Genomic DNA, 22,685 nt, shown 5'->3' with positions numbered 1-22,685 from the left:
AATTAGCAGTGAAATTAACAGTAAAATTAAAATAAATAAATAAATTTTACTTTAAGACTCCAGCTAATTATATAATTTAATTAAGCTAAACAAGCTCTACTAGTATTAGCTTATTTATTTACTTAGCTAAATATCTATATAAATTTTCATAGTAAGCTGCCTGCTGCTTTTTCTTTTTATTAATTAATTTCACAATATATCCAATATATATAATAGCCTTCAATATGTTGCCAATTAATAGAGGTATAGCACCACTTTAATAGGGGTGCTGCAAGCTTATAGATGCCGCACTTTTAGCAATTCCCATTGGTCTAAAGACTCGTCGGCCCCGTCAGGCGACCCGGAGCCAGCTTTTCCTGCCTATCTTATCTATCTGACCGCCCTGGAAAGGTTCTCAACTTCTCAGTCCTAGCGGCTGATTTCGTGACAGCGCAGTGCACAACATCACTAATGACCCCCTTTCTACCCAAGTACAAATAAGCGTTTTGCTCTATCATTCTGCGAGCATCGCCCTTCTCCTATTACATATTGGAGCTTAGCCATGAGTGCAAGGCCGGGAGCATGCCACAACTGTAGGCGCAGCCGCTTGAAATGTGACCGATCCCTTCCGCACTGCCTGAAATGCACCAGGAGGGGTCAATGTTGTCTAGGCTATGGCATTCTGTTGCGGTGGGAGAATGGTATGGCGAGTCGTGGGAAAATGGCTGGCGTTACATCCGACGACATGAGGAAGATCCAGAAGGGAGATGCAACCTCGACTCTACAAGCGCCATGGCTTTCTATCATGTCTACAAGGCAGCCCCCATTCGCAAGTTCTAAGCCGAACTCTCCTCGTTCGTTACCTCGTTCGTTACCTCGTTCGTTAATAGACCCGCTTGCGCAACATCTAGACTATCGATCGAGGAGATATCTGGACTATTGTAGGCTACCTTCGTCCGCTTGACTGCTCTTCATACTAATATTCTTCGGTGAAAGTTGCAAGTGATGTTTGCAGGGACCTCGTTCTCTATGACATCCCCAAACATAATCCATTCCGCGAGCTGATTCCGATGGCCTACCAGCGGCCCATCTTGTTGCAGACCATCATCGCCAGTTCAGCCTTGCACATGTCAAACGCTTGTCAACGGCCATCAAGGTCGTCGAGTATCTTTACAACGATGGCCTCGACTCCGAGCAGCACAAGCTTACTGAGCTCTCTATCGATCGGTCCATGTATGACATCTCGCCCGGAGACTTTCCATGACGCACTCAGGGCCAAGCAGCAGGCACTTTGTCTGCTGAAGTCTGCTCTCGAGGACATGGCTTCAGCGGATGTTGATGTGATTCTCGCCGTGGTGCTTCTCCTCATTGGGTTCGAGCTCATTGACTCTGGGCGAAGCAGCTGGATATTTCACATCAATGGTGCGAGAATAATCATTGAGAAGCTGATCGCATCCGCCCCGGCGACGGAGATTGCTTTGAGCCCGCTTCGCAGCTGGTTGGTGTCAAATTGCTTGGTGTAAGTCGTCCTGTCCAGTAATTGATGCTCCTGACTTGACATGCACTAGGTATGATCTTCTTGGGTCATCATTCGCAAATTCTTATCTACCGCACAGTGGTGGGCTATCGACGACTACCATGTCACTGCTTCAAGATGCAGAAGGCAACCATTGCTCGTCATTTCCGGCAGCCCTCCTTCCTTTGATACAGGCAGGGGCTCAACTATTAAAGATGAACGACGTTTCCACGTCTCCGGATACCTTGATCAATTTGGGACATCTCGATGCGCTTCATCTCTTACACGCTGCGAAGTCATTCGACCCAGCTGTCTGGGCCATCAATTTACAGCCACGCTCACCGGCTGATGATCTCTTCCATCGGACTAAAATTGCCTCTGCACACAGGGCAGCTGTATGTGTCTATCTCTCACGCATTATTCTTGCCCTATGGCCCAGCACAGTTTTGCCAGATGATCTGGAAATCCTAGCAGCCGAAATCATCACCCACCTTTCAAATATGCACCCTGGAGATGCATTATTCACAGCAACAGCGTGGCCAGCTTTCATTACTGGCCTGGAAACGGTTGACCTTACGAATCGTGCTTGGGTAGTGAGAAGATTCCAAGAGCTCTGGGAAATTGAGCCTTGGGGACTTACTAGAGAGGCCCTCGGAGCATTGAGGACAATATGGGATGGGAGAAAGAATGAAGATGCCGTAAAGAGCAGCAATGACCGACTCCACAAACAGGAAGAGAATTGGAACTGGATCGAGAAGCTAAAGAACATAGGCACCGACTGGTTGATTGCATGATTGTAAGGCGATCCCGGATGATCATGGTGGTGGCAGAGATCCATTGCCACTGACCGGGACTATATAGGTAACTACTACAATCATGAGAGCAACCACCGGGTAATCACCAGTTGGAGACCACGTGGTCTAGCAACAATTCGTGAGCAGAGGTCTGCATGTGGGATCATGCATCTCTCAGAGTACCACCCCTGTTGGCTGATTGCCTTTGCTGCTCAGTCATTGCCTCTTCCAGGAGTTCAGCCTTCTCATCCGCGGTCAAATCACTACTGGCCTTAGGTACCTTCCCCCAGATTGCCAGAATCAACAAACTCGCGGCTGCAGCACCCACTCCAAACCAGAACGTGTTCTTATAGCTCTTCCCCAATCCTGCCTCGTCTACTGTTGCTGATTGGATGATGTCCGTCAAACCAAGGACGAAAGCTACACCTAGCTGCAGCACAGAATTAATAACACTCCCAGCCAGCCCCTGCTGCGCTGTAGGAAACGTCGTGGTCACGAAAACTGTCATCAAGATGGTGGACAGATCGATTCCCACGGTGCTGAAGATGACTGCAGGGAAGATCCATGCCCAATAACTTCCTCCAAGCGGAATTAGAGCTATGAGAAGCTGTGACCCTATTGCGCCCAGGCCGGAAATGATCAACAGCACACGTCCTGGAACCAGGTGCAAGATGAAGCCTTCGATGACACTGAGAATGAGGCCTGCAAGACCGAGAGGCACATACCACGCTACCACCTGCAACGGACTGGCAGACATGATGTTCTGGAAATAGAGTGTACCATATACAGAAAAGATGCCCCAGGTGCCGTAAAGCAGGAAGAGGGCCAAAAGGAGAGGGCTCATGCAAGGAGTCGTGAAGATCGAAGCCGGTAAGAGAGGCTGAGCAGAGACGCGCGTTTCGATGTAGCCTGCAGCAAGGAGTGACGAGACACCAAGTATGAGACACACTGGAATAAATGGCGTTCGCCAACCTGCAGGGGCGTGGGCTGATTGCAAGATGGAAAACACGACTAGGATGAGGCCACAGACGATCGTAATGGCGCCGGGGTAGTCCATTTTGGCTTTGCTTGGGGTTTGGTCCTTTGAATGAGGACGCGGAATGGACAAGACTGAAGTTAACATCGTAATTGCCGTCAGGATGGCGCCGATCCAGAAGTAAAAACCCCAGCGCTTGAATTGACCTACAATCCCTGCCATGAGAATGCCACCAAAAAAACCAAATACCGCTGAAGTGCCGTATACTGCAAAGACGAGATTCTTTCGTGGCCCAGGACGATACAACGACCCCATGAGCATGACTCCAGTAGGCAAGAATGCCGCAGCTCCTAGCCCTTGCAGAGCCCGACAGAAGTCGAGCATCAGCGGATTGATGCTGAACCCAGCTATTATACTCCAGGCAAGAAGCCAGGCAAGACCACACATGAAGACGGGATATCCTCCCCACATATCGCCCAGACGGCCAAAGACGAGCAAGGTGCTGGCGATGACGAGGGAGAAGGCGGTCGCTGGCCACACACTGGCTGCTTGCGGGATATTGAGCTCTGTGATCAGTGTTGGGAGGATGACGGTGAAGCCTGAGACGAAGTATTCTGTCAAGAATTGGGACATGGAGATGCTGAAGACGAAGATGATCTCGCTCCAGCGGGTTGTAAAGATCCGAGGGCGCTCGCGGCCGAGGCGCTCGATTCGTGCTTGGAGGGACTCGTCAACTGCGGGTATGAATTCGGCAATGTCATGGAGATCCGGTGAAGGGTCGTCGTTTGGTAAAGGATTAACAACTTGAGCTAGAGCCCTGAGGCTACATTCTCTCGACAGTACAGTCGGTGTTGCTGAGGTGTTGCTGGGAACCCGCTGAGACGGTGATGAAGGTAACGATGGGTGTGTCATTGTCTGCCAAATATCGGCCACTGAATATGCAGAGATATGTAACGAGCAGAGGCCGGGCTATGAAAAGACCAGGGCAAGAGATCTTATACAATTTTTGGCAAAATTATCACTACATTTGTAATCAGAACATCTGAATATGTGAGTTTTCGGACAATTGAGGTTGGATGGTAGCCTGAGCCCACCGCCTAAAGCTTGCCAGACGAGTATCAAGGTGCACCATAGTCGAGAGTCTCCTTGCCGTTCACACGCCTTCATTTAGCTAGATAGGTCAGCACTGTTACTTGCTCGCCTTAAACATAGGCGTTAGTGGACACAACGCTTATGCACGACTTGCGTCTTGGCTGCCCATATGGGGTTAAGTTCGACTGATCTGCCAGCATCCTGATTGGTTTGAGATTCATCCGCGATGCTTCAGATCCACATCCTCCTCGCATCGAAACTTGCGCCCTTCGAAGACATGGAAAATCTGGATTTCTTTTGCCATTATCTCGGAAACTTTAGTGCCATATGGTCATCGATCGATTGCGAAGATGGATCGAAAGATAGCCCGGCTGTACTTATTTAAGACAAGCATTTGTCAGCAGAAATTCAGAATTATTCAGCAGTCTAGTACTGGATGTATTTCTTGCAATGGCATTGATGACTAGAAGCTCAACTTCATCATGCCGCTCCCAGACCGGTGTCTATATCTTATGAACTGCGATCTTGCCAGTAGCTAGACTCTTTGCATCATTCTATATTACACATCTCTACCAAACAAGTCTTCTCTACTTCTACACATCTCACAATGTCACCAGTGATACATTGTGTCCGCCATGGACAGGGCTTTCACAACGTTGGTGTCGGATGCTACACTCTTCCTGATCCTCACCTGACTCCCTTGGGTGAAGAGCAGAGCATAGCTTTGCGCAAGACGGCCTTCTCAGACCAGTCAAAGATATCTCTTGTCCTTGCTTCTCCGCTTAGCCGAACACTCCAATCTGCCCATCTAGTGTTTCAACCAGCCCTCACGGCCAGCAGCAAGTGTCACCCTGAGATAATTGCCATCCCTGACGCTCAAGAAACCTCGGATGACCCGTGCGACATTGGAACTGATCCATCAGTCCTCCGCAGAGTGGTAGCTGAGAGCAAGTGGCCCGTCGACCTCTCTCTAGTCAAGGACGGCTGGATCGTGAAAGCTTTAGGGACTCACTACAGCCCAGAAAGCAACGCCATAGCAGCCCGCGCCCGCGACGCCCGCATTTTTATCCGACAGAAGATCCGCCAACTGATCGAGCAAGGCGATACAGACCCTCAAGTTGCGCTCGTAACGCACGGGGGTTTCCTGCACTACTTCACCGATGATTGGGAGGACTCATGGCTGAACCCTGGGACGGGATGGCGGAACTGCGAGACCCGGTCCTACGTATTCAAGCAGGACGTGGTGAATGATACAGATGTGGAGGCTAGGCTCACTGAGACGATGGACAGTCGACTGAGGAGGGGAAAGGGCAATCCTATGCCGGCTGGGGAAGAGCAGGCGGTGCTATTTGAGCAGGCGATGGAGAATTGGGAAAACCAGGGGCTGCAAAGACCCGACAGAATAGGACTGGATCTCGAAACGAGTGTTATTGCATGATGGAATGCTATATGACAGCCGTTGCGCTCTTCCTCTACGAGGACGGAGTGCTCGACCTTCAGGTTGGGGAATCAATCCACGACTTCCACAAAAACGTTGGCAGAAAAAAAAAGTCAGATAACACCACTTCAGCCTCTTGAATACCTCCAGTACTATTGTTGATAGTATTGTCGGTGTCTTTTTTTTACTGTTGAGCTTCCAGTCCCCCCTCTGGGTATGTGTGTACTAGGGCACCCTAACCTCTTGATAGTATATATAGCTGATCTTAGGGTACTGAGCTGTAGGCTTATCCCAAGTGTACCTTATATCAGATGTGTGGAAACCCATGTGACTATATGTCAGGGACTAGTGATACTTCTATTTACTTCTAACCAGACCCATATGTTAAGTAACTTATCGTGCTCGTTGAAAGTCAGTGATACTAATGAGTGTCTCTAAAGACATATGCCCTATTATTATGCCGTCGAGGAAACTATTTATTTAATCTAGTAGCTCGATCAGAATCTCTCCAGAAAAGGCAAGCCTCCTTTCTAATGGTATCCTTCTCGACCTGTGTTCCCTTTGGCTGCACGACTAGCTGCTTTGGCTCATTTGCATCTCCCTCATACTGAGGCCACTTCGGACTCCCAGGGTATCTGTATTTATTAGGATCTCCACTTGCTACAAAGCTAGAGAGGTATCCGTGGTAGAGGTGGCTGATCTCAGGGTACTGAGCCGTAGGCTCATCCCAAGTGTACCTTGTATCAGATGTGTGCGGGATTCCCTGCCAAGCGGGGACATTGTTGGGCGTGTTGAAACGGAGCTTCCACGTGGGAACGCCGGCGGTGGACGTCCGATACGACGTCTCCTGACCAGGGCAGATGTATGCGTAATCGCTCCAAGCTGCTGCTATGCGGTTATACTGCGTGCTGTTTGGCGAGTTGGCAAAGGGTGATGTCGGGTCAGTCGCAGGATCAGCATATAAGGATTCCAGGAGGGCAATATCCTTGGCATTTAGAGCGGGAGAAATGTTGTGTAGATAATCCAAGAACTCCTTGTTGGTTTCCAGGTCTCCGGGCACGTAAAACTTCCCTTCGTCAGTGGTGGTCGAGCTGATTGTTGGGACGTGGAAAAAGGTGCCGTCATAACCAGATTGCGAGCCTGGCTTCTCAAACAAGAAGCCACCATGCACAGGCTGAAACGGCCACGTTAATACTGGGTCATAGTCGTTGTAAATCTTGCTGCTGATGGTTCGAATCGAATCCACGTCGGCGCTGCGAAGGCAAGCGAGAGTCGACTCGTTGTCGTATTCCTCATCGCATCCAAGGTAGGCCAAGTATTCGGCGTATTGAGTCTGGTAGAGCGGGTAGCTCGCATTGGGAAAAGCTCTGGACGTGACAGAGCCGGATTGGTGGATGGCTCGTGCAAACAATTGCTTGGATTCCTTGCCGTAGTTGTGGAAATAGTGAATCCCCACGGAGTGGCCGCCAGCAGAGCGTCCTCCGAGGGTGACGGCTTTTGGATCCCCTCCAAAGGACTTGATGTGCTTCTGGACGAAGTGGAGGAATTGATGCTGGTCGCGAATACCAAGGTTCAGCAGACCTTCGTCTTCGAAGAGCGCAGATGGCAAAAATCCCAACGAGTTGACGCGGTAGTGGAACGTCACCACGACAATCGGGACGCGAGAAGAAGCCACAAAGGCAGCGCCGTCAAAACTCTTCCAGCTCCCAGCGTAGAAAGCCCCTCCGTGAATCCAGACAAGAACGGGCAGCTTCTGGCTCAAGGGTACGCCTTGCGTTCGGTAGACGTTGAAGTTGAGACAAGCTTCATCTTGGATTTCGACTGGGAGGCTTGACGATGCCTCTTGGATGCACACCTTGCCGTATGAGGCTGCGGACTTGACGCCCTTGAAGGGCGCAGGCCAGTCTACCGGGCTAAACCGACCGTCTCCAGTTGGTTGTGTGGAATAGTCGATACCAAGCCAAGCGTCAACGGGCTTAGGGAGTTCCTGATTGCTGTAGGTAGTATTCAGGACGGTTCCCGAAAACTTTCCATAGCCGTCGAGCTTGATTGGCTTTTCCGAGTTGCTGGTGGCATGAGAGAACGAAATCTGCGACGCAGCAAGAACGGCGCTTATTGGCTTTAGAAGTCTCATCATGGCTGCCGCATATCGTTCCATTGGAGCAAATAGGCAGGTAAATAGAATTCTCGAAGTATTTATTCACCAGAAATTTGTGTCTCTCTCGTCAGGAGATCACAATCGGCAGTTTGTTACCCCGCACGCCAATGGTTCACTCCGATCCCACTATTGTGCCATTGTATTCGCCATTATTCCCTGCAATTCGGTTTAAATCTCGGTCAAGGCGGCTCGAACGGGAATAAGTAGTCGGAAAAGGCAGGTTACATCTACATAGTTTGCGGAAGTGGAGAAATGATATCATGCGACGCCAATAACAGCTATCGGCGAGTGGCCTAGGGGTTTGGTTGGGAACGCGAGGCCGAAGGTTAGATGCCGGAGTGCAAATCTGAATGCCGTAGCGATATGGGCCTTGGCACGAGAGTATTTACTGTCTGACGCCAAATGATAGTCGTAAAACCTTCCATTTTTGGTGATAATGCAACTATGAGCAGGGGTTGTATTCCTCCAAGACTAACCTTGTCTACCATCGTCGAGCTAGCTTTTCGTGAACCCTAGAAACGTGATAAACACCTCCTCTACTCACAATCTAAAGCTCATGATCTCCAAAAGCCAGGCTCACGGAACGATTTTCTCCTTCCCCAACACAAATTGTTCCAAGTGTCAGTCCGGATGTTGGGTTGATAACGCCAACATCATCCCCAGCCCCGGCAAACATGCATACGTTTCTAGATACTCAAATGTGGTAGAAATATGAAATCAGATTGTTGGGAAATTTGGCAATAGTCCGGAAAGCAGTCTGTTACCCCTCCTCCACTTTTCTATATATTTACACACCGCCTCTCTGTGAGCAAATGCAGTCCATATTGAGTAGTACCAATCTAAGCTCAAAGATTCCCTCACTAACTCCTCTTACAAACCAAGCCATGTAACCTGTTCACCAACATTTATTGTCGCTTCTTCAGCAGTATATCCGTTAATACTAACGCGGTAGGCACCTGAGTCGAGCCGCCACTTCTTCAACTGTGTATCCCAAGAGCTCAATGCCTGGCGTATGTTGATCTTAATCTTCTGCTCTGATGATGTACCAGGCTCAAGCAAGACCTTGGAGAAACCCTTCAGGATTTTGGGTGACCGTCCCGAAGCTCCGGAAGGCTGAACATATACTTGCACCACTTCGGCACCGGTCCTGGGACCTGTATTTGTAACCCTGACGCTGATAACAGCTTCCGAATATTCTTTTGCGGTATCGATATGAGTCGGTTCGATAGCTAGATCGGAAAATTGGAAGACGGTGTAGGAGAGGCCGTAACCAAAAGGGTAGCGAGGAGGGACAAGGTGTTGGCATCTGTAACCAAACTCGATACCTTCCTGAAGAGTTATCTCGGGTTGACCGTCGGGGTTCATCGATGCGGGAAAATTTCCGAAAGTAGCAACGTCTTCCAACTGCATCGGCCATGTGGTCGCCAATTTGCCGCTGGGGTTGATCTTCCCGTAGAGAATATCAGCAAGTGAAAGATCTCCTTCTTGACCCAAGTAGTGCGCGTGAATGATGGCATCCACGGACCCTACAAATGCGGACACATCGAAAGGGCCGCCGCTGTAAAGCACCACGATAGTCTTCTTGCTGGCAGCTGCCACAGCACGTATAAGGGCCTCTTGCCTATTTGGCAGACTGATGTTCTCCATGTCCGAACCTTCACCTTCATGCTGGCTGTTACGGCCTGCGAAGACAATAGAAACGTCAGAGTCTCTCGCAAGTGAGACCGCTTCCGTGATTGCCTGATCATCAGCATTTTCCGTCTGAAAACATAACTCCGTCATGTGCGGACTGGGTTCATTTGCCTTTTGAACTGTTGACTTCCAGGACTGCACTACAAGACGGATAGAGTATGACTGTCCTGAGCTCATGGGGAATACGATTGACGTCTCTAATTTGTGTGGCGTGAAGAGGAATGTTTCAGCATTGCAGCTGGGTGATGGAGCCGAGAGAATCTAAGTGATTGTCTATTAGCGACATGCGTTGAGCCGGAAATTAAGGGGCTCTTACCTCAGATTCGTCGATGAACAGCCGGTATGCCCCTGTTGATCGAACACCTATGGAGTGATTACCCGTTGATTCTGGGATAAATGTGGTCTTGATTTCGTAGCGAAATCCACCAGATTCATCCAAACCAGGCGCAAGCCATCCTAGCATCATAACCTGGGCTCGCCTCTGGGGTTCGGTGAAAACGGGCGTTGAAGGGGAAGAGTTGTTGTAGTAGGCGACGCTAACACCTTGTAGTCCATCAGGAGTTGAGATCCGGTCTGCTGGGATAGTTGGGAGGATCTTATTGCAACGAACACCACCTCCGTATCGAACTAGATGCGGATCGATGTGTGCGGCCTTGATGGCGTCACAGGCATTTCGAACATACTGAGGAGGTGCCAAAGAGCTGCCTCCACCACCCACAGGAGGGTCAACGGCTGGCAGACCTATGACAGCTATTCTGCTCGGTGTTTTTGGATCAAGTGGCAGAACTGCGCCCTCATTCTTCAGTAGGACGACGCCTTCTGCAGCAACTTGTCTGGCCACCGCCACTGAATCGTCCTGAGACAAGGGTAGCTTCGTGGACCGTTGTGTAACTTTGTCAATCCACTCGAGCATCTTTGTTGCTCGCTGATCAATCTGTCCCTCTGATACGAGTCCATCTCTGACAGCTTTCATCAAACGCGGACCGCGGAAAATGGAAGGACCGGGCATCTCTAAATCCTGCCCTGCCAGGATAGATGGTACCGTTGAAACGGTTCCAAACCAATCTGACTGAATAGCGCCGTCGTATCCCCACTCACCACGTATGACTTCAGCCAGTAGTGGAGTTTCAGAGGTGTGAAAGTTTTCGACCTTGTTGTAGCTTGAGTGAACAGTCAGACATATTGTGACCCATCAGATAGATGAATGATGGAGTGAAAAATGTCGTACTTACGAAGTCATGATCGCTACAGGGTTCGAGTGAACGAGCACTTCTTGAAATGCAGCCAGATAAAGCTCCCGCAGAGCCTTGCCTCCGGATGGATCCAAAACATTATACGATCTTCGGTAGTTTTCGGCGTCATTCGCAACGAAATGCTTCGCGCAAGCACCTACTCCGTGACTCTGAATACCGTTGATTAAGGCCGCCCCGAGGCAGCCTGTAAGAAACGGATCCTCGCTGAAGTACTCGAAGTTACGGCCACAACGAGGGTCTCGGTGCAGATTCACCCCAGGGCCCATAATAGTTGCAACGTCTTTGAACTTTGCTTGGCTACCAAGTGCCTCACCGAGACGGCGTATCAGGTCGATGTTCCATGTCGCGCCGAAGCAGGAAGTGCTTGGGAAGCAGACTGTCGTAGGGCCTCCTCCTGCCAGGACATCTACTACGGAATCACCAGAGTCGATAGCGAGGGCATCCTTCACACCGTTTACCCCTTCAGCCAGCTGGCACACCACTTACTCAGTAAAGCCTAAAATTCCACAAGCATTTGGCTAAAATGACTATTACACTTACTTTCAAAGAAGGTATTCCAAGTCGAGGGATTGCCGCAGTCGTAGCAAATCCAGAGCCGGAAAGCAGACTTACCTTCTCCTCCAAGGACAACTGCTTTAATTGGGTTTGTATCTTTTCGGCATCGTGGACCATTGACACTCTGTCCGTGAGAGGCGGGCTGAAAGGCATGATTTAGACAATGTGGCACTCGTTCGCGTTTGCTTAACAGTTGATGCAACGAATAGAAGAGCAGGTTTAAAGCTTTTACACATGGTTTATGGAGGGATAGAAGGACTATATGGGTGCTGAAATATTCATGAATACTCCGTACTCGCACTTGCATCCCTTTGACTGTCAGACTGTACCTCAGTACCATCGTCCCCACTAAGGGAGGGATATTACGCGCGTAGTTTTGAACCACTTCCCGCTCCACATGAGACAAACCTGGCGCAGTAAGCGAGCGACGCTGCAGTTCAAGATGGATAGATGGACTAACGATCCGGCAGCTGACTCGGGAAGTGGTTCACCAGGCGCTATATCACCTAACTTAACTTAGTGTTGGACCACTTCCCGCCCCACAAAGGCAAGATATCATGGGTCGGCTCAGCGAGCGACCTCTAAGAGGCTGTCCAGGGTTAAGTAATGAGCCTAAAGAGTCGCCACCTTCCGGGACTGTAAGTAACTAGTCTGGAGTAGCACTGGTTGTGGTCGACCACTTCCCGCCCCACACAATTCGTACTGGGTGCTTGTTGTCTACCGCCATGTCAAACCACCAGGGAAGACTCTATGAACCCCAGCCGTGCATGGCTTCCCCCAGCTTTTCCCCGGAATCCTTCAGAATCTTGCCCCATGAATCCGGGTTGGATTGGAGGTATACGACAGCTAGCGCCCAGAAACGGCCACTCGGTTGGAAAGTAGTAACGTATTCATCTTCCCTGCTCTAGCTTCAAGCGGCCCTGGTCTGTGGCAATAAAACCATCGACGTTGATTGCATTGGTGCTGTTTTGCTTGACACGCCCCAACAAATGACCTCCTGGTTTCCATAAATAACCACCGTTCGCACTGCTCTGGAAAGACTCCTGGATGCTTGGAATCACTTCACTCAAGCTCAATCAGACATGGATAAATACGACGACAATAAGCCCTGTGCAGAGCATACAGAGGCCACCCTCGACATGATGGGTCTCGGCCCTGCCGAAACCGAGATGGGTGCCCAGCTTCTCAATTCCGAGCGCGACATGACACTCTGGCAGGCGTGCTGGGCGCAATGGCGCATGCTCTGCTACGGTAAGCATGCTCAATTTGAAGAGCCGGGATGCGAAATGCTGAAATATAGTCATCGAATCCAGCCTCTGCTGCGTTCCTTGTTGGAGCCTGCTTCGGATACGATGGCATCATCAACGGAGCATCAATCGCGATGCCAGCCTTCACCCTATATTTTGGAGACACCACCCCCGACGGACAAACATACCTGCCATCTGTATGGACTTCGCTCTGGACGGCCATGACCGGCCTGGCACAAGCTCTGGGTGGATTTGGGATTGGCTTCGTCATGGACCGTGTGGGTCGCAAGTGGACAGTGGTTGGCCTGGCAATCTTCTCTGTCGCAGGTGTCGCGGTCCAGTTCGCTGCAAATAGTAGAGGAACGTTACTAGCTGGCAAAATGCTCAACGGCCTGGCAATCGGGGCTCTTTTTGCCGTTGCGACTGCCTGGGCATCCGAGGTGAGTCTTGATCTGTCACTGCACCAGTCCTATATGCACACTTCTAGTTGTGTCACCGAGAACTTGCAACTAACACGCCGCTGTATTCATCAGATATCATCTGCTCGCCTACGTGGAATCATCCAGTCATCTTTGATTCTCTTCCAAACATGCATGCAGATGTTGGGACTCGGCATTATACGCGCGCTGATCGCCGACATGCGTCCTCGGGCCTTCAAGACCGCCTTTGCAATCCAGTGGCCCTTGGCTGCAGTGCTTGTGTTGGTGTTTCCATTTGTTCCTGAGTAAGCATTACACCTTGGCCCGACGACAAAGCCCGAGAACGCGATGTTGACGCGACTATCATAGGTCTCCTGTATACCTGATCAATAAAGGCCGACTGGAAGAGGCCAAAAAGGCAATTACTACCATTTACGGCAGTACCAATTCTATCGACGCACGGTTCGCACACCTCGTCGGCATGATTCGACACGAGAATTCCGGCCATGAGGTCGCAGCTGGAGGATATCTCGACTGTTTCAAGGGAACCGACCTTCGGCGGACTCTCTCCGTCATCTTCATCATTTCGGGACTTAATGTTTGCGGCGCTCAGTTGTTGACGCAAAACATCTATTTCCTCCTTATCGCTGGCCTTCCTGTGGAGCATACATTCGACATTGGCATCGGAGGCTTCGCTTTCTCCATTTGCCTAGTCGTTGCAAGCTGGACAGTGTTGGAAAAGGTGGGACGCCGCGGCTTGTTTCTCTCCGGCCCTCTCGTCTCCGCCGTCTTACTTTTCGTCATTGGTGGTCTCTATTACGTCTCCGGGATCGGGGCGGTTTGGTCTATCGCCGTCATGATGAACCTCCTGATTGCCTGGGGCGTGGTCTCTTTCCTATCAGCTGGTTGGGCGCTGACCGCCGAGCTGTCTACCTACCGACTGCGAGCCAAGACCCAGTCGATCGCAGTTGTCTCCAACGCCATATTCCAATGGGTCTTCTCTTTCATTACGCCATATATCTACAACATCGACGCCGCAAATCTAGGTGCAAGGACGGGATTTGTGTACGGAGGCTTGGCGACTGTCTATCTCGCGGCTGCCTTTTGGATCGTGCCTGAAACGAAGGGTCTCAGCGTCGCAGAAGTGGACTGGATGTTTGAGAATCGAGTGCCTTCGCGTCAATTCCAGACTATGAAGGATCAGGCTCGAGCTGCTGCTACGTGAGAGCACTGTGCTGTCAGGGGCTAGGTGTATTTTGCCCCGTGGTCATCATCCTGAGAACTTTGGCTTAGGCCCAAACCATGATAGCTCTGCCCCCTTGTGTTTCCGGGCCCAACAGGTCAGTTGCAGTATGAGTACATTCATGCATGACCAAAGTATTATTAAAACCCAATCTCTGAGTCTCGTCAAGGTCGTAGAGAAACACAACAGCCAATAGGGGTCTTGATAGGTTCAATCACTCTACTTGTCTCATTAATCTTGTGTCCAGGTTCCCTCTGTTTCAAGATATCTCAAGATATGGTTGTTCTTCGAAAGTTAAGTCAGGGAAGCATAGCGATTGGAGCGGCTATCACAAGATTAGACGTGGGGCCGTATCATAGAGCCGGCCCCACCACGGTCTCGGGACCACATGGTGGGGAGGACATATGATGGGGTAATTGACGCTTGTCCACCTTTCACAACAATGAATTCATTAATCCTGGTCATCGAGCCTGGTGTCTATTTGAGAAAAGGTCTGACAAGTAAAGTAAGACAGAGTTCTGCCCTGAAATATAACCCTCAGGAATAAGGGCAAGGTCATGAAGCTCGCATACGCCAGATTTTTGTCATAAGTGCGTAGAGCTTCAGAGCCATACTATCCACAGCAACAGCAAAATGTCCACTATTCTGACGAATAATGTAAATTAGAACGCATTCAAATCCTGTAATATATTTTGAGCCCGTATACTTATACCTAGTAAGCTAGGTTACTTATAGCAATTAAACCCGCCTCTCCCAGGTCTGTAATAAGCTGAATCAGGTTCTCTACCAGAGGTGGTATCGAAGCACTACCTGTCTGCTGCTCTATATTGTTTTGCAGTATACCCAATACAACCCCCATAAGAGCCACAGGGTCAGACAGAGATGCAATTCCTGTGGATGGCACTTCGCCACTCTGCCGGTAGCCTACGCTGGGAGAACCGCGGCCAAGAGCAATAAAACGTCTAACATCGCTTGTGTCAGGTCCATCTAGCCATATGGTGGTAGCAGGTGAGTTTAAATGCGTTCTCTGTGCATCACTTCCTCGTGACTCATTCTTCAGAGAGATGAGCCCATACGCCCAGCAGGTCAGGCCAGCGTGATAGACGGCAATTGCGTAAAAGTTTCTCAGCTGTCGGACAGGGAATGCTTTTGCAGCGCGGAGCACCTGGCCTGCACCCCAGATTGCATGCCGAGCACTCGGAAGCGTTGCCCATTCCTGCAAGAGCGGGAGCACGCGTCGGGCCTCCTCTAAATCTTCTTTACCTGCAAATAACTGGACCTTTTCGAGAGATACGTGGAGGTATATCGTGAGCAACCCCAACATCAGGTAAACCTCAGGTGTCTGAGCTTCTTCAACTTCTGTCACAGCCATAAGCAAGCTATCGAGCGCCTGACAGAGGTCTTGGTGGAGCGTTGCAGCAGCGCTGCTATGGCTGAGGCCACTGCGGAGGACGGACGTAAGCTGGGTGCATTCCCAAATCATGCCCCACAAGCCGTGGAGCACAATCAGTGTAGAGAGGCGCAAGTCGTAGGAATTCGGTAGAGAAGAGATTTCCAGTGGCTTTTGTAGAAGGCTCACCATGGAAAGGTTAAGCTGTTCTACCGGTCGGGCGGGGAGCTTCAGATAGATACTCTTCCACTGCTCGGCGTCCTCCGCAGTCCAAAGTTCGTTCGATTCAGGCAAGGGCAGTAGCATTTCGGCATAGGATATTTGAGGACTGACAAGCAAGGCCATTGAAAGCTGCTGATCCAACAAGAAGGCGTAGAACGACAATCGCTTGTAGGACTCTTGTTGCATCCAAGTGATCCATTTTTGGCGTAGTACCGCTCCGGAATCCTGGGACAGAGGGGCGGGGATGGGTTTTTGGCATTTCTGAAATCTTCCACTGCGACGTAGCATCTGGAATGCGAGAGAGAGTTCGTCAGTATGCGAGACCCGTCATGGTTGCGGACTGGGCTCTTGACTTACCGTGAACAATACATGCGTCTGGCTCTCGGCGATTTCCATCTTGCGCTTGCTTCCGCTCCAAAGAGCAATCTCAATCTCGAACATCAGAGTTTGCAGGAGCCATAATTCCCTTGTGACGGTATTCGACTTCTCGCATCGTTTTTGAACCACCAAACTGAGCGCCTCTTGGATGGCGAGACCGAATTCCTGCAACGACCTACTATCCGACAGGACCGCACCGGCGGCGATGACGGCACCAAGAAGCTCTGGCCTCTCTCTATTCGGACAGAAAGTCGGTGCATGGACGAAAGTCGCGGACATGTCCCGGTTTTGTGTCATGTAGTTCTGAACCAGCTTCGCTAAATGCTGGCGTGGAGGGAAGGCCGCAGCAATGGCGGCGCCTTTCTCAGCATCGCAGGTGCTCAGTATCACCGCTAACAGCCTATTACTGGCGGTTGCAGTCAAGGGCTCGCTCAGAACTCGATGCTCCTGAGACAAGCGATTATATGAAGCTTCGGCTTCTTCTGCCCCGATGGATAGCTGGTTCATGTGTGTTGCAGTGTTGTCTTGCTGACTCGGCAGCCACCGTGACAGCGAAGACTTTTGAAAGGCTTCAACACCTACACCTGCTTGCCTTTTCGGTGTGACACGGTTGGGAGCCAGTTGTCCTGATCTCGGTAAGTGTTCTTCGACCAGGTGCACCTCCGAAAGATGCGGCTGCTGTTGAGGCGGATGATGTGCGTGCAGACTATCGAGCCATGGCCACTGGATATCTGAGACACCTCTGTCGTACAAATGATTTGGGAATGAAGCCCTCGGCCAATCAAGCTCGGCATCGCCATGCATGTTAAAGTCAAGTACATCCCACTGGCGAAAGTCCGGGTTCGGCCAGCTTGTTTCGTCGTTCGTGCCTGCGGTGCCCGTATCTGGAGTTGCCATTACGTCGCGAAGGAAGTCGGAAAACTGGTTATCTGAGAGGGGCGTAATATCCCAGTCCGTGGTGTCCTCCAACGACGAATACGAGTCTCTGGCCAGATGCTCTGCAAACCAATGATAAGCAAAAGGAATATACGGGGGTACAAGGGCTATCCGACCTGGCGTATTATTCGAACCTGCTGCTGAGGGAGCTAGTGACTGGGAAGCTCTTGAGTGCTCCAAAATTCCCGGAGGTTCTTGGTCTGCGAGCCCGCACAGAGCAAGCTGAGTGGGTTCTTGCGCTGCATTCATGGAATGTCAGGAGATTGATCGAGGAATAGGGAACGAGTATCTCTCTACAGCACTTACTTTTCCTTGTTGTCGGACCTTTAATCGCTGTCCGGGTCGCTTGAGGTGGGCGAGAGAATTCACACCGAATCTGAAGCTGCCGGCATCGCATGCACGGCTTGTCATCGTCACACCTGACTTTTGCAGTGGCACAGGCTTGACAGGCCTCCGAGACTCTGCTCTCCCGCGGGTGGTACGGACCAATGAGCCTTGTTCTCTTTCTGTTGCTCCTGTCTTCTCCGTGCAACTGCATATGTCGCTTGAGGAGATCCCTGGACAGCTTGTCAGCATGGACAGGGACGAAACTGCGGTGGGGGATCTACTTACGCTCTCCCGAAACATTTCTGGCACGTCTGGCACTGGAAGGGCCGTTCCTGAAGGTCTAGACGTCAAGGTTAGCATCAAGCAATTGGATGGTAATGAAGAGCTTGGGCGTGGGTTCATACGCGATCGGACATGACGCGCAAGATGGTCCACGCGGGTGTAAGTTCGCTGACACTGGGTACACTGATACCGACCGGCTCCTGAAGATTGGGTCTCATATGATGGCTTGCGAGATGAATCCATCATGACATCTATTGTCTGAGGTCGCACAAAGGAGGCTTCTTTTGCTTTTCCTTGGGGTGCTAAACGAAAGAAACAATGGCGAAATTGAGGAGAGAAGACGCATCGTGTTTATTCTAGATCACCCCGCACCCGGAAAGTGGGGGAGTGCTAGTAGATCTTGACGTGTCTCAGCCATGGTTTTCAGAAGACACATACAAAGCAATAAGAAACATGCCGATCGATGTGACAGGCGGTCAGGGAGATCTCGGGGATTAAAAGGGGAGGGTAGAGAGTTCACAAGGGAGGGATATCGCGTTTTCTTTCAACAGAGATTCTTCCTAGAAGTCAGATAGGCCCTACTGTAGCTGTGGCAAACCCTAGAGCGGACCTAGAAGTGGACGAGCCCAGTGGAGCCGGGAATGTGGCCACTGTAATTTACAGGGGACCGCACTGCGAGCCAGTGCTGAATCCTTAGGGCACTTTAGAGTGGCCTTGAGGTTCAGCGGGAGGTAGGGCTCTGGGAACCTGTTGGACCGCCATAAATGGTGCTCTCTCGTCGTCACCTTCTTTGCGAAGCTTTTTGGTTAGTCGGGATATTCGACAGCTTCGGTCGTAGAGGGATTGCAGTGCTGAGAGATAATGGTCGGAGCTGGTGGCGAGGTAGTCTTCCACTGTGGCCTCGGCGAAAGGGATATTGGAGGAAACAAGGTCGATTGTATTACAGTGCTTGCTAGTAGGCCGTCGTAGTGGTGCAATCGAATAAGCAATGCACGCATACGGATCCAAGTTACGCGATATCTTGCTAAATACTACCCGACATCGGTCTCCCAGCCCTTTTCCGAAATCGCCCTAGATGTTTGCTCGTTCAGCCTTGACAACCAGACAGTTTCTCAGATCATCTAGGGCTTCCCCGATAGCATCTTCAATACTAAAGTCCCAAATGACAGCCAAAATTTCCCTCAGCTCTTGAGCCATCTTCTGAACGTCGTTTCCAACCTCCGTTCGGAGCTCGTACAAGTCGCCTCCCCGTCTGGACTTCTGGACGACCCACTGCGACCTCTTTCGTCTACTCGTGTCGAATGCAGCAAATACGGCTTCAATATCAGTGCTTGTTTGCACCTTGTCGTCAGCTAGAAGCGATGCAAGCACAGCGGCATCCTCGAAACACAATCCTGCGCCTGCGCCATGGTGCGGTGTGGTCGCATGGGCTGCATCCCCAATGATGCACATTCGACCCTTGGCAAAAGTCGGGACAGGGTAGTCTCCCAGGTCGAACATGGCCCACTGCTCCCCGTTAAATTCTGATGACACAAGCTGAGAGGTTTTGTTGGGAGGGGAGTTGTAGGTTGGCTCACGCGATCAAGATTTCTAACCATTTCCATGAATCTGAGCAGCATCGGTCGGAAGCCCTTGAAATCCTCCAGCAAATCCCCTTTCTGAGCAGGAAAAGTCAACTGATTGTCGCTCGGCCAGTCACTGGTGCTCGAGCGGTAGGCAACGACGTTGCAGACAGTTCCGTGGGCAACCGGATAGGTCACCATATGCATATCTTTACCCGTCTAATCAGTTGGTTAGTTTCCCTAGAGGGATCTTTTTCGATAGTAGGCAACCCCTGGAATGATGAATGACTGACCCAAATAGTGGCGTTGACAGCTCTTTCCTCTCCCAGTACCTCCACCGCCTGATTCATCGGAACCATTCCTCTGTATGCGTACTTGTACGTATAGGAACATTTGGCGGATGGATCAGTTTGGCCAACAACAATCTCGCGCATCTGAGATTTGATTCCATCACACCCAATGATAGCGTCAGCTTCGGCCACGGTGCCGTCACGAAAGACCATTCGCAATTTGCCCGAGCTGTGGCTTTGTGGTTCCTCGATGCGCTCCAACTGCTTGTTGAAGCGAGTCACATCGTTCGGCAAAAGCTTCAATAATTCATTCACTAAATGACCACGGTGACAGCCCCGCAACCCCACGGAGTTTCTGATGGTGAATCGAGGTGTGATGTCGGTCGTGTCATCCATACCGTCGAGGAATTCGAACAGGATACCCTTCTTGGACTCCCACATGTTGCCACTGACCACCTTATCAAAAGCCCTAGATACGCTTGGATCGCACACAGTCATGGCGCGAAGTGCATTAGGACTGACCCAAGACCAGCACCAACCTCGCCAAACGTGTGGGCTTGCTCGTAGATGACGCAGGGCACATTCCGTTCGAGAAGGGAGATTGCCAGAGTTATTCCCGCTATGCCACCGCCGATAATGGCAACTTCAAAAGGTTTTCTTGGGTTCTGAGGCATGATCTTGGAAGGTCGCGTGATTGCGTGTAATTGAATTCGCAGTGATAAAATGGCAGACTTCGTGCTATCGTTGGTCGCTGATGTGCTCTTTCAACGTGTAGTGAGTATCTGGGCGGTGGAATTGTGCTGTATACGTAAAAATGCGTAGCTTTTCGTCGTCCATGTGCAATATTGCGTTTTTATATTGTGAATGCAAGCCTTCTCCAATGTCGGGACTTCCGGATCACTACCCTGATTGGAAATGAGCGTCTGTCTCCCTCACATTGGATTGTCAAGTGCCGAAGCCGAACAGAGCCAATGAATAAGGGCTACCACATTAGCCCTCGGCTGGGTCATCGGCAAATATTCGTGTTCGGCAGTTCTTGGGTCGCCAAAGAGATCTTACGATGAAAGAAACGCTAGCTCGCCACCAATGTGCCCCCATGAAACCAATATTCGGTAGCGTGGTACGAGCTCCAGGTGTTTGCGACATCAATAACACCTGCATAGTCTTCTTCCTCCATTGGATTATTTGAACCAAGTCCGATATGCTGCAATCTGGACAGTACATATCTATCTGATCTTGATTGTGTTTTCTTGTCAGACTCGAGGCCAACATGGTGTCGCCTCTGTCTCTAGTCATTCTGCAAGCTCTCGGATGCCAGTCTTTCTCAAACCGTCACCGAAAGGCCTAAGCTGTCAAGGGTGGGAGCGTGGCTCTAATGAGTAGTAATCAAGTCGGGTCACAGTTAGCAACCGCTTAGCAACCAAGCTTTTAATAACTCTGTTGAGTTTTGACCTTTTTCCTCAGTCGCCTTACCTGCTAAATCCCTCACATGTGAAACCTCGGATGATCGGGTAGCAGCGATATAGTTCAAATCCCTCAGCGGGGGTGCTCAACAGCTGTACAGCCGTTGAAGGCATTTCCAGTTTGTGCCCGTCGCAGTAAGTCACAAACAACACGATAATTAGACCACATGTGTGAAAATTATTATCTTTCTATTACCATCTATTACCTTTACTCATATAAACTCTATACACACCTATAGGTATCAGTAAACTTGCTTGCCAGGCTAATATATAAGACTGAATTGGTAGGTGTAGATATTCAGCTGCTGGTAATTACCGCCGTAAATGGAGAGATCGGAACCAAACTGTGCAAGAACATCGGAACATTCCGAGATACACGGACGTCCGGCCTAATGCGATTTGACACACTGAGACTGTTGCTAAGGCTAGACTCAATTAGGCAGTTCAGACACAATCAAGTTCCTATTTAGATTTACGTCCTGCACGTACGTCCCTTGGACTCTTCTGTTGAGTTGTTATGCGGACTTTAGGAAATCGGGAACTTCTGGATCCGTAACTCCGCTTGCGGTGCGTCTGCATATGAGGTACCCACAACAGAGGCCGGGCCGTCCCTTCTCAATCTGGTTGGGTATCGATAAACAAGCCATCGAGTATTGAGGTCTGTCCGGCTTCCTACCACTCCTTGTTGTGTATCGAGGGGCCTAGACCGCTGTATCCCGTTCCAGCATCGTATGTTAGTACCCGCATTAGTTTTTGATTTGATTACCTTTAATTCCTCGATAATATTGAATGGCACAGACTCTCAGGTTTGACCTGTCCTCCGCCCTTTCTGCATGCTTCCGTCCTATGACAAAAGACAACAGCATGACAGCTCATGTAAGGCGGATGATGACCTCATCAAGCTTGATAGTATGGAGGCCCTTACAGAATAGGCCGGATTATCAGAGCAAGAATAGAGAGAACAATAGAAAAAAAAATGGACAAAATATCATGGATACTACAATCAATACTACCTGGTTAAGAATTCACAGGGATGCCGCAATAATGGACCAAAACTCTTAATTAGGTATAATAGCAATAACATTAGCTGATGAAAGCAGAACAGTTTCTTTCAGCGTCCCAAAATCCTCTTCCATAAGCTTCCAAGGGTGACTAATCGGGTTGAGCTCAGAGTCCTGGACAAGGCGGGATTTCTTGTTGATGGGCCAGAGATGGGCTCCTTCCGGGCATAAAATAAAGACTCCGACATCCTCACCATCTCCAAGACCAAATATCCGTGATACAGTAGCCACGGCGAAAGAGTCATGATGCTGGACGAGTTCAATCATTCACTTGCCCCCGGTGCCAAGAATGCATGACTTTAATCGGATTATCGGAAGATTGCTCGGCACGTATGCATTATGGCGAAGAGGCGGCTAGGGCCGGGGCGATCAAAAGATGATGGATTTCTAGCGATACTGCATTCGTTCAAGC

The 22,685-nt window shown here is 50.3% G+C and overlaps 8 protein-coding genes across 8 annotated transcripts; 3 read left to right on the top strand and 5 right to left on the bottom strand.

The window, feature by feature from the left end:
• Positions 1–724: 724 nt before the first annotated feature.
• Positions 725–2,289, top strand: BGZ61DRAFT_349691 (fungal-specific transcription factor domain-containing protein; the record flags this gene model as incomplete). The annotated part of the gene is made up of 3 exons (XM_046240167.1): positions 725–920; positions 976–1,498; positions 1,548–2,289. The coding sequence occupies 3 exons, from the start codon at positions 725–727 to the stop codon at positions 2,287–2,289; spliced, it is 1,461 nt and encodes a 486-aa protein (XP_046106326.1).
• Positions 2,290–2,452: 163 nt separating this feature from the next.
• Positions 2,453–4,177, bottom strand: BGZ61DRAFT_531265 (major facilitator superfamily domain-containing protein; the record flags this gene model as incomplete). Its single annotated transcript, XM_046253681.1, has 1 exon — positions 2,453–4,177. One exon carries the CDS (start codon positions 4,175–4,177, stop codon positions 2,453–2,455), a length of 1,725 nt encoding a protein of 574 aa, XP_046106325.1.
• A 787-nt stretch (positions 4,178–4,964) lies between these two features.
• Positions 4,965–5,795, top strand: BGZ61DRAFT_349197 (histidine phosphatase superfamily; the record flags this gene model as incomplete). The annotated part of the gene is made up of 1 exon (XM_046240126.1): positions 4,965–5,795. The coding sequence occupies one exon, from the start codon at positions 4,965–4,967 to the stop codon at positions 5,793–5,795; it is 831 nt and encodes a 276-aa protein (XP_046106324.1).
• A 315-nt stretch (positions 5,796–6,110) lies between these two features.
• Positions 6,111–7,982, bottom strand: BGZ61DRAFT_449352 (Alpha/Beta hydrolase protein). The gene has a single exon (XM_046245603.1). The coding sequence runs from the start codon at positions 7,951–7,953 to the stop codon at positions 6,268–6,270; it is 1,686 nt and encodes a 561-aa protein (XP_046106323.1). The 5' UTR covers positions 7,954–7,982; the 3' UTR covers positions 6,111–6,267.
• Positions 7,983–8,823: 841 nt separating this feature from the next.
• Positions 8,824–11,570, bottom strand: BGZ61DRAFT_348875 (putative glycosyl hydrolase; the record flags this gene model as incomplete). The annotated part of the gene is made up of 4 exons (XM_046240106.1): positions 8,824–9,906; positions 9,962–10,805; positions 10,878–11,307; positions 11,435–11,570. The coding sequence occupies 4 exons, from the start codon at positions 11,568–11,570 to the stop codon at positions 8,824–8,826; spliced, it is 2,493 nt and encodes an 830-aa protein (XP_046106322.1).
• A 1,052-nt stretch (positions 11,571–12,622) lies between these two features.
• On the top strand, positions 12,623–14,344 carry BGZ61DRAFT_348855 (general substrate transporter; the record flags this gene model as incomplete). Its single annotated transcript, XM_046240103.1, has 4 exons — positions 12,623–12,704; positions 12,767–13,140; positions 13,234–13,424; positions 13,489–14,344. The coding sequence occupies 4 exons, from the start codon at positions 12,623–12,625 to the stop codon at positions 14,342–14,344; spliced, it is 1,503 nt and encodes a 500-aa protein (XP_046106321.1).
• Positions 14,345–15,074: 730 nt separating this feature from the next.
• On the bottom strand, positions 15,075–18,140 carry BGZ61DRAFT_348910 (uncharacterized protein; the record flags this gene model as incomplete). Its single annotated transcript, XM_046240110.1, has 5 exons — positions 15,075–16,262; positions 16,332–17,027; positions 17,446–17,845; positions 17,901–17,955; positions 18,020–18,140. 5 exons carry the CDS (start codon positions 18,138–18,140, stop codon positions 15,075–15,077), a joined length of 2,460 nt encoding a protein of 819 aa, XP_046106320.1.
• Positions 18,141–18,968: 828 nt separating this feature from the next.
• On the bottom strand, positions 18,969–20,423 carry BGZ61DRAFT_531259 (uncharacterized protein; the record flags this gene model as incomplete). The annotated part of the gene is made up of 4 exons (XM_046253680.1): positions 18,969–19,433; positions 19,493–19,678; positions 19,753–20,218; positions 20,272–20,423. 4 exons carry the CDS (start codon positions 20,421–20,423, stop codon positions 18,969–18,971), a joined length of 1,269 nt encoding a protein of 422 aa, XP_046106319.1.
• Positions 20,424–22,685: the final 2,262 nt, after the last annotated feature.

The sequence above is a fragment of the Ilyonectria robusta genome, assembly GCF_021365365.1.
Source record: "Ilyonectria robusta strain PMI_751 chromosome Unknown BGZ61scaffold_7, whole genome shotgun sequence".
Lineage (NCBI taxonomy): Eukaryota > Fungi > Ascomycota > Sordariomycetes > Hypocreales > Nectriaceae > Ilyonectria > Ilyonectria robusta.
This window is presented reverse-complemented; position numbering and strand designations above follow the sequence as displayed.